The sequence below is a fragment of the Anoplopoma fimbria genome, chromosome 16 (genome assembly GCF_027596085.1).
Source record: "Anoplopoma fimbria isolate UVic2021 breed Golden Eagle Sablefish chromosome 16, Afim_UVic_2022, whole genome shotgun sequence".
Taxonomy (NCBI): domain Eukaryota; kingdom Metazoa; phylum Chordata; class Actinopteri; order Perciformes; family Anoplopomatidae; genus Anoplopoma; species Anoplopoma fimbria.
In genome coordinates this window covers 16,575,388-16,591,911 of record NC_072464.1, presented here as the reverse complement: position 1 = coordinate 16,591,911, position 16,524 = coordinate 16,575,388, and the positions used below count along the sequence as shown (strand labels likewise).

General features: G+C 39.6%; 1 protein-coding gene across 1 annotated transcript; it reads right to left on the bottom strand.

The window, feature by feature from the left end:
* Positions 1 to 24: 24 nt before the first annotated feature.
* Positions 25 to 10,634, bottom strand: chmp2ba (charged multivesicular body protein 2Ba). Its single transcript, XM_054615309.1, has 6 exons — positions 10,423 to 10,634; positions 7,741 to 7,832; positions 4,781 to 4,975; positions 3,675 to 3,777; positions 3,208 to 3,314; positions 25 to 2,037 (listed from the first exon to the last, which is right to left on the bottom strand). Exons 1-6 carry the CDS (start codon positions 10,454 to 10,456, stop codon positions 1,924 to 1,926), a joined length of 645 nt encoding a protein of 214 aa, XP_054471284.1. The 5' UTR covers positions 10,457 to 10,634; the 3' UTR covers positions 25 to 1,923.
* Positions 10,635 to 16,524: the final 5,890 nt, after the last annotated feature.

The following is a 16,524-nucleotide window of genomic DNA, read 5'->3' as shown; positions in this document are numbered from 1 at the left end:
AAAGGCTCACCAACCCGTACCTGAAGAAACTTTATTCATTTATAAAAGCCATCAACCCTTTACAGAGTCACTTTACAATGACTAAACAAATAAAGAGGAGTATACATATACCTTTAAAAAAAAGTGTGGAAATTTCCTAAGCATGGAACTGCACTCAAACAATGTATGTTGAAATCTGTTAAAACATTGTTTTCTGCTCACAATCCCAAAAGACTGTTAAAATGTAGGGGAAAGTTTGATTTACAAAAAGGTAATGAATTAGAGTATTGTACATGTCAGATGCATGCAAGAATGAAAACATTAGAATTTTTTTTTTGGCAATGGGAATCAATGTGGGATCAAAAGGCCAGAGAGCGAGAGAGAAAGACAAAGAGTCAACCTCACTAAACATATCCGTGTCTTTCTCACGACGCCGGCTGGCATTAAGGAAATCACTGCAGAGAAGAGCCAGCTTCAGCTCTGAGGGAGAGAAAACATCTCTTGGATCACAGTGTTATTTTAGCAAACGCTCCTATCATTTTCTTGCTGTAGTGTATGTGTATGTGTGTGTGTGTGTGTGTGTGTGTGTGTGTGTGTGTGTGTGTGTGTGTGTGTGTGTGTGTGTGTGTGTGTGTGTTTGTGAGTGAGGCAGCTTAAATTACATATGACAGTAACTGCACAGCAGCTGAAAGAGAGGAGGGACTGCAGAACTAGTGCCATCCTACAATCACTGTAAACCCCATGTCCAATATAAAGATACATAATCAGATCAACCAAGAATAATAATTGAAAAAAAACAACTAATTTGATTACTCGGTAGCATCAAACAATCGATTCAAAACTCTTCGATATGCCAGTCTGACATTAGTCCTAATTTATGTTTGATTAAGTTTTCCCACACAATCTGTACAGCATCACATCTTCGGTGGTGCAAATTAAAAGCTTTCCCTCGGATCAGTCCACCTCACCTCATGCATTATGTAAATAATCTTTCATTATGTAAGAAATGTTTTATAAGTAAAGTGACGGCCTTACCCTAGTCAGTTATACATTTCACATGCACATGTTTGTCTGAGTTACATCATCTCCAGTTACTATGGTAGCGTACCTAAGGGTTTTTAAAAAAAACATGATAATTAATTAGCTAGTTGACCAGTTGCTTGATTTGTGTGGAGAAGGTGCCCCCAGTTGTTGATGAGGCTTTTTCACCCTTTCACTTGCATGGTAAAGCAACCGTGTCCCGTTTCAGTCCGGGGGTATTTCACCCACATGACACGCACATGAAGAAGAGGATGGTTTTTTCCTCGAAGGAAGTGGATTGCGTAAATGGTGCGAGTAGGAAAAATAAAAGTTCCATCTGGTTACTGACAACACCTAAGCTCTTTTTTTAATTACAGTGCTTTGCTTATTAAAACTTGCTGGGGAAAGACCATCCATCTTCAGCCACGTAAAAAGCTGATAGATTATATGACTCAAAGACGGGAGAAGCTACTTCCATTGTCTCTACACTGCAGCCCTTCTAGAGATAGAGCTTGGTGGTACAGGAAATAAGAGCATAGGTGGTTGAGAACTCTTGAGGTCAAACATCTACTATCGGCCCACCTTTAGGCTGTGGCCCCTCCAGTATGTTAATAAATATCATTTTCGCATAAATAGACCAGACGTTCTTCCCTAATGATCTGTAAGGCAACATGCCAAAGAAAGTGTGAGTGTGTGTGCGTGTTAATAAACATGTCTGCCTGCATGTCTTTGAATGTCTTAACCTATGTGTGTGTGTGTGTGTGTGTGTGTGTGTGTGTGTGTGTGTGTGTGTGTGTGTGTGTGTGTGTGTGTGCACCCTTCGTTACACCTGTAACATTTTAACAATGTGTCTAACAGAGTCTGTATCAATTAGTATTAATGTTGCACAGGTTTACAATGTGAATATTAATACAGAGCAGACAATTAGTCCACTCCCAGAGCTCGGAGCTGTCTCTCTATCTCGTCGTCGGAGATGGTGGCCTGTTTAGAGGAGGCGGCGCTCGGGAGGCTCTTTCCTGCAGCTGGAGCTCTCACCATCTGGAAACACACATGGGCAGAAAAAAATCCCATTAGCAGGCACACTCAAACTTAACACACACACACACACACAAAATCACAAAAAACTATTATCTCCACGAAACAATTCATACTGCATGAATACTTTGTGATGTCCCTTTAAATTACATATGCCACAGCGTTAATGCAAGTGGGCAACAGTTATAAAAGCTTTTTTTCCCCCATCAATCGTCCTTCACTTGCATGAAAATCAGAAATAAGAAATCACTTCTCATCCCTCTTCAGTCCTTCCCTTGTATAATATGGCTTTGCAGGTTTGTTGGTTGATGGTTGAATCTTTTCTGTGCTGCAACATCCTTAAGGCTTTTCAACCTGGTATTGTACATGTTTTACATCAACCTGGCACTCACCACCCAAAAGGCATAATTAAATGACTTCATTTGAACTTTTATTAAATTGCTTTTGTCTTGAAAAATGAAGCCGCTTTTCAGCACTTGTTATTTGCCGTACTTTTATATATTGAATGACAATTCCACTGAATATTAAAACAACACATAAGGCTGCTTACTTACTGACATATGTTTCTCCAAAAACTACCATAGTTTATGAGTAATAGTTTTGTAACTTGCTTCCAGCTTTTGTGTTGATTGAGAAAGCTTTATTGTTCAGCTTTTCCCAGAAAGTGCAGAAAACGAGAGCATTCAGAGAATTCTCTGCTCAGTCTTTTATTGTGATTAGGCAAGAAATAAAATTCCCCCCCTTAAATAAAATTAAAAAAAACTTTTGTAGGGTTTTATGAATCTTGTCTGTTTGTTCTCTCCAGCTGGGGGCTTTTTTTAAAAAATGGGACAGTTTGTGGGTTTGTGCATTGTGTTATGAGAGGTAATAACTCATAAAGACCCCCAGGGGGAGCCAGACACACAGCAGATGGGCAGCCTGGCAGTTACACAGACAAAAGTACATAATGGTTAGAAGAGCTGGAGGCTAGCCCCACCATGTGGCAGCTGGAATACATTTAAACAGTCGAGTAAAAGCCATGTGGAACAATTATTGTTCAATTCATGTTAGTGGGGGATCATTTACATGTGTTAAATGTGCTTTTACTTTCTAAATTGCCCCTTTGGCTTAAAGTTTTTCAAACAGAAGATAGTATAAAGTTTTTAGTAAGCTCGCTCTCTCTGAATTTCTTACCTTTCCTGAGATCTCAATGCCGATCTCATCCAGAACCTGGTTGACAATGTCCTGCGATTCCTCTTCATCCCCAGAGTCATCAAAGATCTCATCTAAAGTGTCGTTGACTGGACAGATTGTGAGACAGGAAGGGAGGAGATGAGGACAGACGGGTCAATTAAATCAAACACATTGATTTTCAGTCACAGTTTGGACTTTAGAGTGAGAAAAGCTTACAAATGTGCTCCAAACTAGTAAATGTGTAGTTGTGTGGATTCTTATGTGCTAGCATCCCCACTAAGCAAATGGAAAAGCCTCTCTCTATCATGGTCACAATCACACTTTTATGTTTTTCTTTCCGTCATCCGGACACAGATTGCAACACAAGTAACGTAACACCGTTCACATATATCCTGACAATCTGGTTTTGGCAAGCCTGTAAATACCAGAGTTCTTTGTGTGTGCATGTGTGCTTCATGACTCCTTACTCATGTCCTCGGTCATGCCCATCTTCATGTTCTCCTTCTGGAAGTCCTGCATGGTCTTCAGGGTCTTCTGGGGATCCATCTTTTTGTTTACTGCTTGCATAGTCTGTACACATGATTTAAAAAGAAAGGTTAGAGAATTGAGCTTGAGGTTTTAAGCTGGTACTGAGGAGAAGCAGCATAATGCAAGATCTGCTCAAGACAAAACAAACAAAATGGCAGTTAAGGGTTCTTTTTTCAGCATGAGCATTTGATAAAATATGCGCAAAAAAAATGGAATGAAGCTGAAAAAGATTTGAAGCACATAGTGGTCATAAAGAGAACCTACTCTTGGTAACTTACCTTGCATATTACAGAAAAGGTAATTTCCCAAGGAGCAAATTCAAGATGATTTATGCTCTTATTGCAAATCAGTGTGTCTCAAAGAGATTTTTGTGAAATAGGGCTTTAGAAGACTTGCTCTGAATTCATTAGCAATTTAGGATAATAGAAGAAAAAAAACTTGGACTAACTCTAAATTATGCATCTCCTTCCTTCCCATGAAAGATCAGCATGGCATACTTTCACAGCTTGGCCTGACACAACACATTAGATATAAATCCCTGTCTGCACTTAACAGTCGTTGACATACTGCTTTAAACCATGTTAACCCATAGCTACGCGACAGGAAAGTGCTGCACTACTCGCTAAATTTATGTATTTTCTGGGAAAATCTGTGTGTAAACGAACTTTGTGTACGTTTGACGTAAAACAATTAACACATCTTCTCTCTTTCGCTGCCTGAAAACAGACACGCAGCTCATAACACTCCATTAATCTGACGCCTAATTATATTTGACCTGTGTGTGTTTGTGGAGTCTCTGTACAGAACATCGCTCCTGGCCAATTACCACCTTTCACACTTCATTAACAATGACGCCACCAGTCTTGGCTTTAAACATGAGCGGATCCCAGATTAATACTTTCATTCCAACACTAAAATATTGATACGGGTTAAACACGGAAGCAAGTTCAGATGCAAAACAGAAACACACGGCATGTGAGTATTTCATATTTTAAAAACCTGACCTCAGACGAGCTGAAGTGAAGGACAGGGTCCAGGACCTTACCTTGGCTGAGGTGGACATGGCGCCTGCCATCTTCATTTGTGAGTTCATGACCTTGGTCTGCGTAGACATGGAGGTGACCTTGGAGCTGACGGCGTATGTGCGGTTCTTCTGCTTCCTCAGCTGAACCAGCTGCTTGGCGAGAATCTTACACGCCTCCTTGTTACCGCTCTTAGCCATTTTCTTGATTTCAGCCTCCTGAAGGGGGGGGAAGAGGGAAAATAGTGTGTCAATTTAAGTATGTGAGAATGTCAGTGGGCAAATGAAAACTGTGACAATGGAACCCATATTGTATGACAATAAAATAAGCAGATGGAGCAGCCACTAACGGCTCCAAATTCTAAGATATCTGGAACAAATCCCCCGAAGCTATTGAGAGCCCTAGTGTCTCCTGGTTTTATGGGTAAGCCAGTCATCTGAGATAATGTTCCTGTGTATAAGCATACACACCGAGAAAAATAGAGAGTTTGAGGCTGCCCATATTGCAGATTTGCCGTAGCGGAGCGGCTACCTTTCACAACAGATACATTTCTCATCAAAGTAATGTTTTGTGAACTTTAAAGTGTCAGTGAGCGCCGCTAATTTTCCATCCGTTTCAGCAATACCACATTAACCATGTCCAAAGCCACATTAAGATCTTGGTACAATACGGAGGGAATAAATCAGCGGCCTGGTCAGCTGGGAGGATAAATCTACAGGTACCTCTGCATTGTTTTTCGCCATTTTTAGAGACATTTCATGACTCTGAAAGTTCAGGAGGGCTTTTTCAGAGTATATTGTGTAATATGTTATTATGTAAATAACTTTTCCGTGCTGCTACTGATCTTATGACCTGCAAAGTGCTTAGATGATTTCCTCTTTCTGTACCATATGAATCATAATACACGCACACACACAAACGTGTAGTCACACACACACACACACACACACACACACACACACACACACACACACACACACACACACACACACACACACACACACACACACACACACACACACACACACACACACACACACACACACTCTGCATTGATAAACAAACAGAAATAAATCCACGATGCTCCCGAGAGACCAATGTGTTTGCAAATATAGACAAAGTGAATAACGTCATCTGCATCAGGCCTCACACACACTTGCAAGCAAATCCATGCTTTTAGCTTCGGTAAACATCAGAAAATACACTAATGCCCACAGGGAACCTGTGTGTGGGCACCAGTGTATGTGAGCAATCCCACGAGACAGAAGAGGAGCTGCAGGTTACAGAAGGATAGCCAGGCCCCTCAGCACAGCTACAGCATGTACAACAGCCCCAGCATGAGCTGTTTATTTCTAGTGTGTGAGCTAAAAGCATCTTCAGAAAACAACAATCAATTATTAATGATTGATAAAGCAATAGAAACTCCCCACTCAGCGGCTCTCAGTTTGACACACACACACACACACACACACACACACACACACACACACACACACACAGAGAGACAGAGACAGACACACAGAGAGACACAGACAGAGAGAGAGAGAGAGAGACACACACACACAGAGAGAGAGAACAGGTGCATTTGGTTCAGTCGTTATTTACTTGCTTTGGTGAGCAGAAAAAAATCTAATTAATGCCATGGAGGAAAACAATTTAGAGCTGTGTAAGGAAAAAAAAAGGAACACAGTGATAATAATTGTGTCAACTGCACTGTCATCTGAAAAACTATGAATGCTTTAACGGGGAAAAGATAAAGATGAGAGCAGGGGGACTTCTCCCGGTGTGAAGCTTATAATGTCTTATTTACTGCCCTGTCAGAAAAGGACAGATAAGGTCTGGAGGGATGTGATGGATAGAGAGCGTTCTCCTAGACATGAAGGAGAGCAGCACACAAATGTGAGGCTGTTAGGACTTTTCCTGGTAGGAGCTGGGAATCTTAACGTAGAAACAAGGGAAAAGGATTTTTCTGAACAAAAGATGGACAAAGTGTTGCAACAGCAGCTTCAATCCAACTGTTTTACACATGACTAAAAACTATTTCTTTAATTAACTTGCTTTTTCAATGTATTTTTGTATCAGGAAGCAACGTTTCACACAATTTTATGTTTTTCTATGGTTGAAAACTGACCTAAAATCAACAACAAAAATAAAGAGAAACAAGGTAGATACTTTTATTAACCTAACTTCAAGCTACATAGAAAATTTGACTTAAAAATAATTGTCATTTTTGGGGGATGACTACTGCCCTATGCCACTTTTATTCAGTATGAATTTGTGTGGTTGCACTCCGTTTGAGGGTGCATGGTGGGGGGCAACATTAAGCCATGATTGTGCTAAAGTGCTAATATAGGTCATTTCCATTTCTTAGTGAAAGTATCTTTTATTCAAAACGTGCAACAAAGCTTTTAAAAAAAACTAGCCTAATTAGCGGAAAGCATTAATGAGGAATAAAAATCGGGTTCCCAGGGGAGGTAATTATGTCCTGTGTAATATTTACTTAATACAATAGAGGGGAGAGGAAACCAGATTCTTTCATCTTTCAGAGAGGGGAAATGTTTTATGTCTGTGAATATAGCCTTATCGTCTAATTCTGAGTGTGTGTGTGTGTGTGTGTGTGTGTGTGTGTGTGTGTGTGTGTGTGTGTGTGTGTGTGTGTGTGTGTGTGTGTGAGAGAGGAGTCTGACTTGCCTGAAGCAAAGCCACCACACCAGATCATTCTTGCTATTAATTTAGGCCCATTAGCCAATCAGGCTCCATCCCAGATTGTAGTAAAAGGATGTGATATGCATCTATAGCTATGTGTTGGGATAGCAGGGGGGTCTTAATAAAGCAGTGATGCAATATGTAGAAATCTATGGAAAATGACCTTAGAGATACTTTTGTTCCCCAGACTTTTGTATGTGTGTGTGTGTGTGTGTGTGTGTGTGTGTGTGTGTGTGTGTGTGTGTGTGTGTGTGTGTGTGTGTGTGTGTGGTCCCACCATTTGTTTCTCTTGTTTCTCCAGCGCTGTTCTGTCCCTGACGATCTGTCTCTGAGTGCCACGCAGCTCCTTCGACTGCTCCTTGATTATGTCTTTGGAGAGAGACAGAAAGGAAGACATGTTAAACTTTGTGAAAAGATACAATAACTGAACATTTATAACAACTTAAGTGCCCTTTTCAGAAATCTAAATGAAAAAACACGCTCTCTGAGTTTACGTGATTACATGTATTACTTTTACTTTTGATCTTATCAAACATGTACAACTTCACTATGTGTATTGATGGTAACACAAGTCCAGTCTCAAAATGTGGCATCACTCATGAATTGCATAGACAAAATAATCAGAATTAAAAAAAATTGGAACAAAACCCCAAGAATGTTGAGTACAATCTTTTTTTCTTCTTTTATGTGGATGATTATGAATCGCCCTCTACCATTTCATCTTTGTTATTCTCAGCACAGTATAACTGAAGTTGTAAAGAATGGACTGAAAATCAGCATATTTTTTCCATTTGGACATTGCTGTGTGTAATGTTAAGTTAGAAAGGGGAGTCAGCTGCCTGACTTTGGAAAAAATCTGAACCATTTATTCAGTGGATTAATGATGAGCATGTTTGAGTTACCACATGCACGCAGAATACCACAGAGTAACAAGCAGCACGTTAGGAATGCATAGTGACACTGACAACTGTGGAAGTGTTTGGACAGCTCACACCAACATTGAGTCAGCTCTACAACAACCACAGAAATTGGTTTCATGTGAGATAATGTATGACCCTGAAGTCATCCACAACTTCAGAGTGAGGGACAACCCGAGTAATCACCGTCACACACACACACACACATCTTCATGTCCTCCAGAAAAAAATAAATAAATGCAGCTGCAGTTGTGGCACTTTCAGCATATTTTCTATTTTAGCCTTAACAATGACTACAGAAAATAAAAGTTTGAAAATGGATCAGAAATCACCTGAAATAACGAAAACCAGATTCTGTTTAAATTCTTGGATGCTTTTGGACCTTGCAATACACAGCACAATACATACATGATATCTTTTTCAGAATTTGTAATCTTTGACAAATCATCTAGCATTAAATAAAGTTAACAATCAGCTTAAAATAACTTCCAAAATACCCTTTAACAGGTCAAATAAATGAAGAAACCTTTAATTAAAAAGCGTAAAACAGGAGGAATCTGTCCTCTGGGACGAACGGATGCCAATAGATGAGCACAGAATTACACATCAATAAACCAGTTCTCGAGAAAGACATGTAGAGTTTAAAAAAAAGGACAAACTGAACAATTGATTCTAGATAAATGAATAAAAGTGCCTTATTCTTTCTGAAAAGTTCATCAAGCATGAACTTGGTCATAAACACGTCAGTGCATTGGACCACTTGTGGGATCCACGCATGTACACGTATAAGGTGACGTGCCGCCAACGTTACAAAGTGGGAGGGATATCGTCCTACAAATATGTGTGATCTAACCCCCCCCCACTCCATTCGCCAAATAACCAGAAACCGTTTCAGCCACCCGACCCAAGGCAACAACTAAAAAAAATAAAAAACTCCGTCCAGAGAGGGAAAAGATGAGAGAATTTAACAATACGAGATGGAAACTGCGAATCGTCAATGAGAAGACATGACAACGGCTTGGCATGGAGGGGAGGCAACACGGCGCAGTAAGTACAGTATGCAGATGAATCGGTATGGGTGAAACTGGAATGACAATGATGGGAGGAGTAGGTAGGCGGTTCTGTGAAGAGATCCACCTTAAAACAACAAAGCGTATTTGGAAACATGCAGATAAAATACTTTTTTTTTTACTTTCTTTTTATGGAATTCTTCCAAAAAATAATCGTGGAGTCCAGAGGAGGTTAACTTTAATGTGCCATCCCTTCAGGAAAAGCCCTAAGAGTCAATATAATCAGTATTTGAAATGGAATAATTGATTCATTAAATATGATAAATGAGAGGCTGGTTTTCCCATTTTGACCTTGTGAGGCTGATTACCTAGCCTGGAGACAAATACGGAAACACTTCAATTGAAAGGCTTTCACAATGTTGACAGCACTGTATATTACAGATGATGATATGTCATATTTTAACAGCATGTCCTTTATATCACACTGTTGTATCCCACAGTTTGTAATAAGGTTGTTTTTATTATAGCACTGCAAGCTTACATTACTTATGAGTCTGTGTCAAACACAAATAGACAGTAATGTGACGTCATCTTTATTAATGTCTTTTCAAAACAGGAAATGTGAGATTTGGATGTGAGGTAGAGTAATCTTTGGGATCATTTCCAATTTCAATAAATACATTCCAATGATATAATATGAAACTGAAAAAAAAAATAGTATGTAATACATCTATTTGTCATTACATATTGAATGTTTTTTTAAAACACACTTATTATGAATATTGGTGCTTGCTTCCGGTTTGTGTTTAGACTTTAGTTGTTGTGTAACAGTGAAGTCACGTTGTTCCACATTAACAGACAGCTGGTGATTAGATCACCGTGTAACAAGTCACACAGGTGCAACGAGTTAGCATTGAGTGTACATAGGAGATTTACCATCAATAAAACAAATGGAAAAACAAACACAGCCAGTCTGCACACCGGGAGCTAAAAACAAGTCAGCTTAGCTTTCCACACACAGAGCCTACTCACCATCCACAGTCTTCTTCTTGAAAAGGGAAGCCATGTCTCTGCTGTGTGTCGACTGAAATACAAAAAACACAAGTCCTGTACTGTTATACTCTTTGACTGCTATGGTTAAAACCCTCCCTGTGGCCGGTGGTTCGGGTTAGCAGCTCGGGCTTCCTGGTTGACTTTCTGTCGTCGGAGTTCCTCCCTCAGCTGACTGACTCGTCTGCTCCCCGTGACGTCACCACGGGACTTTCATGCCGCCTTCACTTGTACCTCGTAAATTGTCCCATCGCGATCAGACAAGCGTTGTCCCGCTTTGTGAAAATGATTCAATTCAATTCAATTCAGTTTATTTTGTATAGCCCAGAATCACAAATTACAAATTTGCCTCAGAGGGCTTTACAATCTGTACACATGAACCCTCACATTCACAGGAAAAACCCTTTAGCAGGGAGAAAAAAGGAAGAAACCTCTGGGAGAGGACAGAGGAGGGATCCTTCTCCCAGCATGGACATAATGCAATAGATGTCATGTGTACAGAATGAGCAGCATAACAGAGATACAACACATTCAATGTATATGACATACATGATTCATATAATAAGACTACTTATAATAACAGCAGCAATTATTACAGTAGAATTATAGATTATGATGCCAATTAATGAGAAATATATTAACACCTGTCACCTCTGTGGGACTGTAGAACCATATAAAAGTCTGGACTACAGAAGAATGCCATCTGAATGCTGAGGTGTATGATTGCACCCAGAGGTCTGTGAACAGGTAAGGGAAAAACAGGAGAAGTCATGTTTTGTCCGACTGTCTTTGAAGAGTGGCCACTGCATTTACTGAAATAGATTAATAAAACTCAATGTATAACAGTAAACTAAAACATTGGATTAGGACCTCTGTCCTATTTACCAGTTTATTAATGTCCATTGAATATAGACGTGTAATATTCCATGCAGTATTTGAAGGCAGCATGAAGGCAAAGGAACTGATAAGATGTCTATTTGTAACAAAGACATTTGTTATAATTGCTTAATGCCAAGGCTTAGCAAGCAAAATAAGTCATTTTGAGTTTGTATATACAGGATATTTAATCCAACAGATGTCTTAATTTGCTCTCCCTTCCTCTCAGTCTTTCAAGTGTGACTTTCTGTGTATGCAAGCAGTCCATATTATATATATATATACAGTACCAGTCAGAAGTAAGTAAAACATATTCTGGTTTGTTGAGCATTTGTTTGTTTACCACATAATTCCATATGTGTTCCTTCATAGTTTGGATGTATTCAATATTAATCTACAATGTAGAAAAAAATACAAATAAAGAAAAACCATTGAATTTAAGACTGGTACTTATATATATATATATATATATATATATCTGTAGATTATTTCCTTACAACAGTTTACACATGTGTGTGCTATGGCCAGTGTGTGTGTATATATATATATATATATATATATATATATATATAACATTTAGAACATAACATTTATTTATACAATCAACACTTGAAATGATAAAGGCACTTGCAAATGACAAGGTAGTAAAAGATGTAAACCATACTTTGGTGTTTCATTTTTTACCTCTTTACTTAAGATTTCATTAAACTTTGTTTTTTTCTTTTTACAAAAAGTACCAAAACACTGGCTACAAGGATATATATATATATATATATATATATATATATATATATATATATATATATATATATATATATATATACGCTGGCCATAGCACACACATGTGTAAACTGTTGTAAGGAAATAATCCACAGAGGGAGTTCATGTCTATAAAATAACCCCCACAGCTTCTCACAGCATCATAAAGTCTGTTCTTCTCAATTTCCTTCCTCATCTCTTTATCCCACGAGGCGAGGGTTTTCATGCTCTCCAGAATGTATTCATATATTCCTATTGTGTCATTTCATGTTGATGCTCAGAGCAACTTTATATGCCGTGGTGGGACTCTTGAACCATAACCAACTCAATTTGGTGCATTGCCTGTGTGTGTCTGTATTGGAGGTGGCGGTCGGAGGTAGCACAGTAGATATAAAGTGGGGGTCTCAACCCAGAAATAGTAAGAGACTCCAAGTTTTGGCTGGAGCAGAGGAGAGAGGGGTGACTTTGAGGAGAATGAGAGGAGGATGGGTAGCCTTTAGCTCTTTTCTCTATCTCCAAAGAGGTGTGTGTGTGTGTGTGTGTGTGTGTGTGTGTGTGTGTGTGTGTGTGTGTGTGTGTGTGTGTGTGTGTGTGTGTGTGTGTGTGTGTGTGTGTGTGTGTGTGTGTGTGTGTGTGTGTGTGTGTGTGCATGCACTTGCCTGTGTGCATCAGCATGTCGTCCTGAGGCGTTGTTCTTGTTAAGGTTATTAGGGAAGATGTTTGGCACTAATCAGTGGAGGACTACAGGGACCCCCCACTAAACGGCCTCATCATCAGAGGGCCCCGGTGGTGATAAATCTAGCCCCAAGCACCCAGAGGGCCTGCAGGTACCAAGCTTGTATCTCTCCCCGCTAGTACGAGCTAGTGATACATAAATTGGGCATTCATTATTTAAAAAAAATTAAACAACAAATAAGGAAAATGCAAAGAAAATGCCTCTCTTCTCGTTTTTTTATTGTCTTTCACTATCACATTCTCCCCCTTTTTTTTCTCCACTTTCTTCAACTATCTATCTCCCCCATTCTCTTCCTCCTCCTCCTCCTCCTCTATCTAATAAAGCCCCGGGCAAGCATACATGTAATGTTAAGGCACTAACTACAGAGTGTATGGACACACACACACACACACACACAGCAGAGAGAGACATTCATGTGTGAAATGAGATCTCTCCACAATCAGTGGGAGTCGCAGCCATAAAGCACATCAAGCTTTCCAGCTTTAAGGTATCATCAAACAAATCTCACAGATCCTTTCACTTGATGACTGTGGAGTTCTTCTTGCAACAACTGTGTTTTCTCTCCTCTTCACAGATAAACCCTTTCTTGGACGTCCAAAGATGAAGACAAGTGTTGGGTCCATCACTGAGGGGGTCCATTTGTAGGGGTGCTAAAACAGACAAGGGCTGACTGATATTTTAAACCTAATAACAATTTGGCCATTTTAATTCAACACACAAAAATGGCAAGGGTTCTGTTTTTCCAGTCACCTTATAAAGCATCTTTAATACAGTAATTTGGACACAACTAGCAGTCATTTTAAAACTCACTTGAAGCTTATGCAAGTTACTTTTTTTACTCTATTTTAACTTGAAAAATTGCAGAATGTCTCTTTAGAAATATAATTCAATCATCACATCAGAGGCAGACAATTCTAACTTAATAATGTCATTTTTTTACAGTAATAGACGACCAATATCTGCCACATATGTCCATACCACAAATTCCATTATTTTTTTACTATTTTGTCATTTGCAATAGAATTTCAACAAAGCTCCCTCGGGCCTCCTCAGGATGTACATCTCATTCCCCATATTTATCTAGCGTAAATCATGACTCATAATAGGATATAAGATATACTGCATTCTTCCTTGTGCCCCTGACATGTAAGCAGGCTGAAATATGTTTGTATGTAAACACAGAGAGATGAGGGGCTGTGATGGGAGACACGGGATTTCAACACCACTTCTTCTCTCTGATGGATGGATACTTCACTGCTACCCAGATGGAGAGAGATAGATAGAAGGATGCGGCTGGGACACAAAGAGTACCAGGGGGATGAAAGGAAGAGGAGAATAGAGGGCAAACTCACAGAGAGGAAGTAAGGGAATAAATAATGGAACAATCAAAGATAGAGAAGAGTAAGGAAAAGGGGAGAAGTTATAGTTTACAAGATTGAAACTTGTTCTTTGCTTATAACCGTGGACTCTGCAACCATACTTTTATACAAATATATTATATTCCTTCTCACTTCTGTAAAGGAATGAATGACATTTTATGAAATGTGATTATTCACTTTTTTGCCGTAAATCAGGTGACACAAATTGTACAACTCTCAAGTCTGTCTGCTAGACATGAAGCTACAGCCAGGCGACGATTATATTGTCTCAGTATAAGATAATGTATTTTCTTTGTTTAATCCACATACAACCCAAACTGTAAAAACGACACGTTTTAGTTATAAAGGGTTGGTGATATGCCCATTTCTTGGCCCCAGTAACAGTTAAATGTTAGGTCTGGTTGCCGAGCAACCTACAATAATGACAAGACACTAGGCAGTCACCTATAAATTGTTATTTTTTCACTTGGGTTTTTGTGTGAATTAAACAAAAGCAAACATTTTCATCAGAGAGCTTTGGAGGTGCTGGTGGGCTGATTTTTTTAACCTTCAGACGGAGTCAGGCTAGCTGTTTCCTGTCTTGATGCTAAGCTAAGCGGACAGGTTTCCGGCTGTGAAAAGACATAAGAGGGGTATTGATCTTCTCATCTAGCTAACTAACTGCAAGAAAGCAAACTTTTTACTAACCAAAATGTCGAACTGTTACTTTAAAGATAAGATACATGCTAATCAGGTTTATCCACTTTTAACATGATGCACAGTGTTTATTTATAGTACATGAGGAGTGATCAGCACCACACTGTATGGATAACTTTTAAGGAATTATCTCTAACGTGACATTCTGATCAAAGAAACAAAGAGTGTAAGTAGTGGAGAGGATTTAGGACATATGGAAGACAGCAGGTGGGTGGTATAGCTGGAAGAGACGAGGAGATGCTAATCAGCGGGGGCAGGGGGCAGGGGGTTTGGGACGGTCTAATAAATCGAGTGAGTGACTCCACCCGTTTCTGCCCGTGGGACGAATCTATTCGCGCTCACCGGCGCAGTGCAGCATCTGGGAATTATGGGTAATGAGGGATTATTCTCCCCTGTAGTGTTTGCTCATCATCGTTGCCATTCAAAAACCTCCCCAGCCTCCAACGGAGCACACACACACAGCACACACACACACACACACACACACACACACACACACACACACACACACACACACACACACACACACACACACACACACACACACACACGCAGACACACACAGACCTCGAACACTGAGCAGATTTAGCATGTAGATGCAGGTGTGGGGTATAAATTCAAACATGTGCAGACACACATACACACAAACCTTACAGATACGCTGATGGTTTTTTGTGAGTAAGGTCAAACAGCGAGGTGTTATTGTTTAAATCTGCTGCTGGCGCCAATTTTGGATGTCACACTCAGTGAGGCACACACACGCTTCAATGACACCCTCTTTTACCCACAGGTCTTTTTTGCCTGAGGAGAACAATCTGTCTGAGGGTAGACCCTAATGCATCAAACCAGAACCCTCTTCCGCCCTTTCTCCCTCTTTTTTTCTCTCTCTCCTTCTTCTGTCTCCCCAGTCCGTGGTCCTCCTCGCCCCGAGGCCAGGCTGTGACCACAAGAAGTAGGCTGGTGGTCCCAGCAGGAGCCGAGGCAGAGACACACCATTAGCGTGAGGGAATTAGAGTTATTACAACTGGAAGGGCAACAGAGGACGAGTGCAAAGAGGTTATGTGGAGTTGTGTGAGGGAGGAAACAAAGTAGGAAGCTTTATTAACCAGATAGTAGTACATTGATGTTTTTGTAATAATAAGATAAGATAAGATAATATAATCCTTTATTAGTCCCGCAGCGGGGAAATTTGCAATAATAACACATGTAGATGCTTTTGTGGATTGTCCTGATTTTGAATGTCATACTCTGAAAAGCCAGAATAATGTGTTTTTAATGAGTATGTTTTACAGTAGGCATCACATTTGAGATGGAAGTCTTAATGATCCAGTTAGGGCTGTGTAATTTGTAATGATAGATGGACAGGTAGGTAAGTTGAGTTTGTCAATTGAGAATCATCAAACTAACACAGCAGAGAATCACCTTCAGTTAGTAGTGTCAAACCTTTTACACCAGTTTCTATTTTGGTTGAAGTGTTGTTGAATAAATAATGAAATGTTATGATAGGAAGGGTCTTCTTTTTCTTGTTGAAAACGCACTTGACATGCTCCAGGGGACACATATTACTTTGAATAATTTTTTTGTAACTTTTAAGATTAATTCATGTAGAGTCTTTGGGTGATAAATAAATCAAAGTCT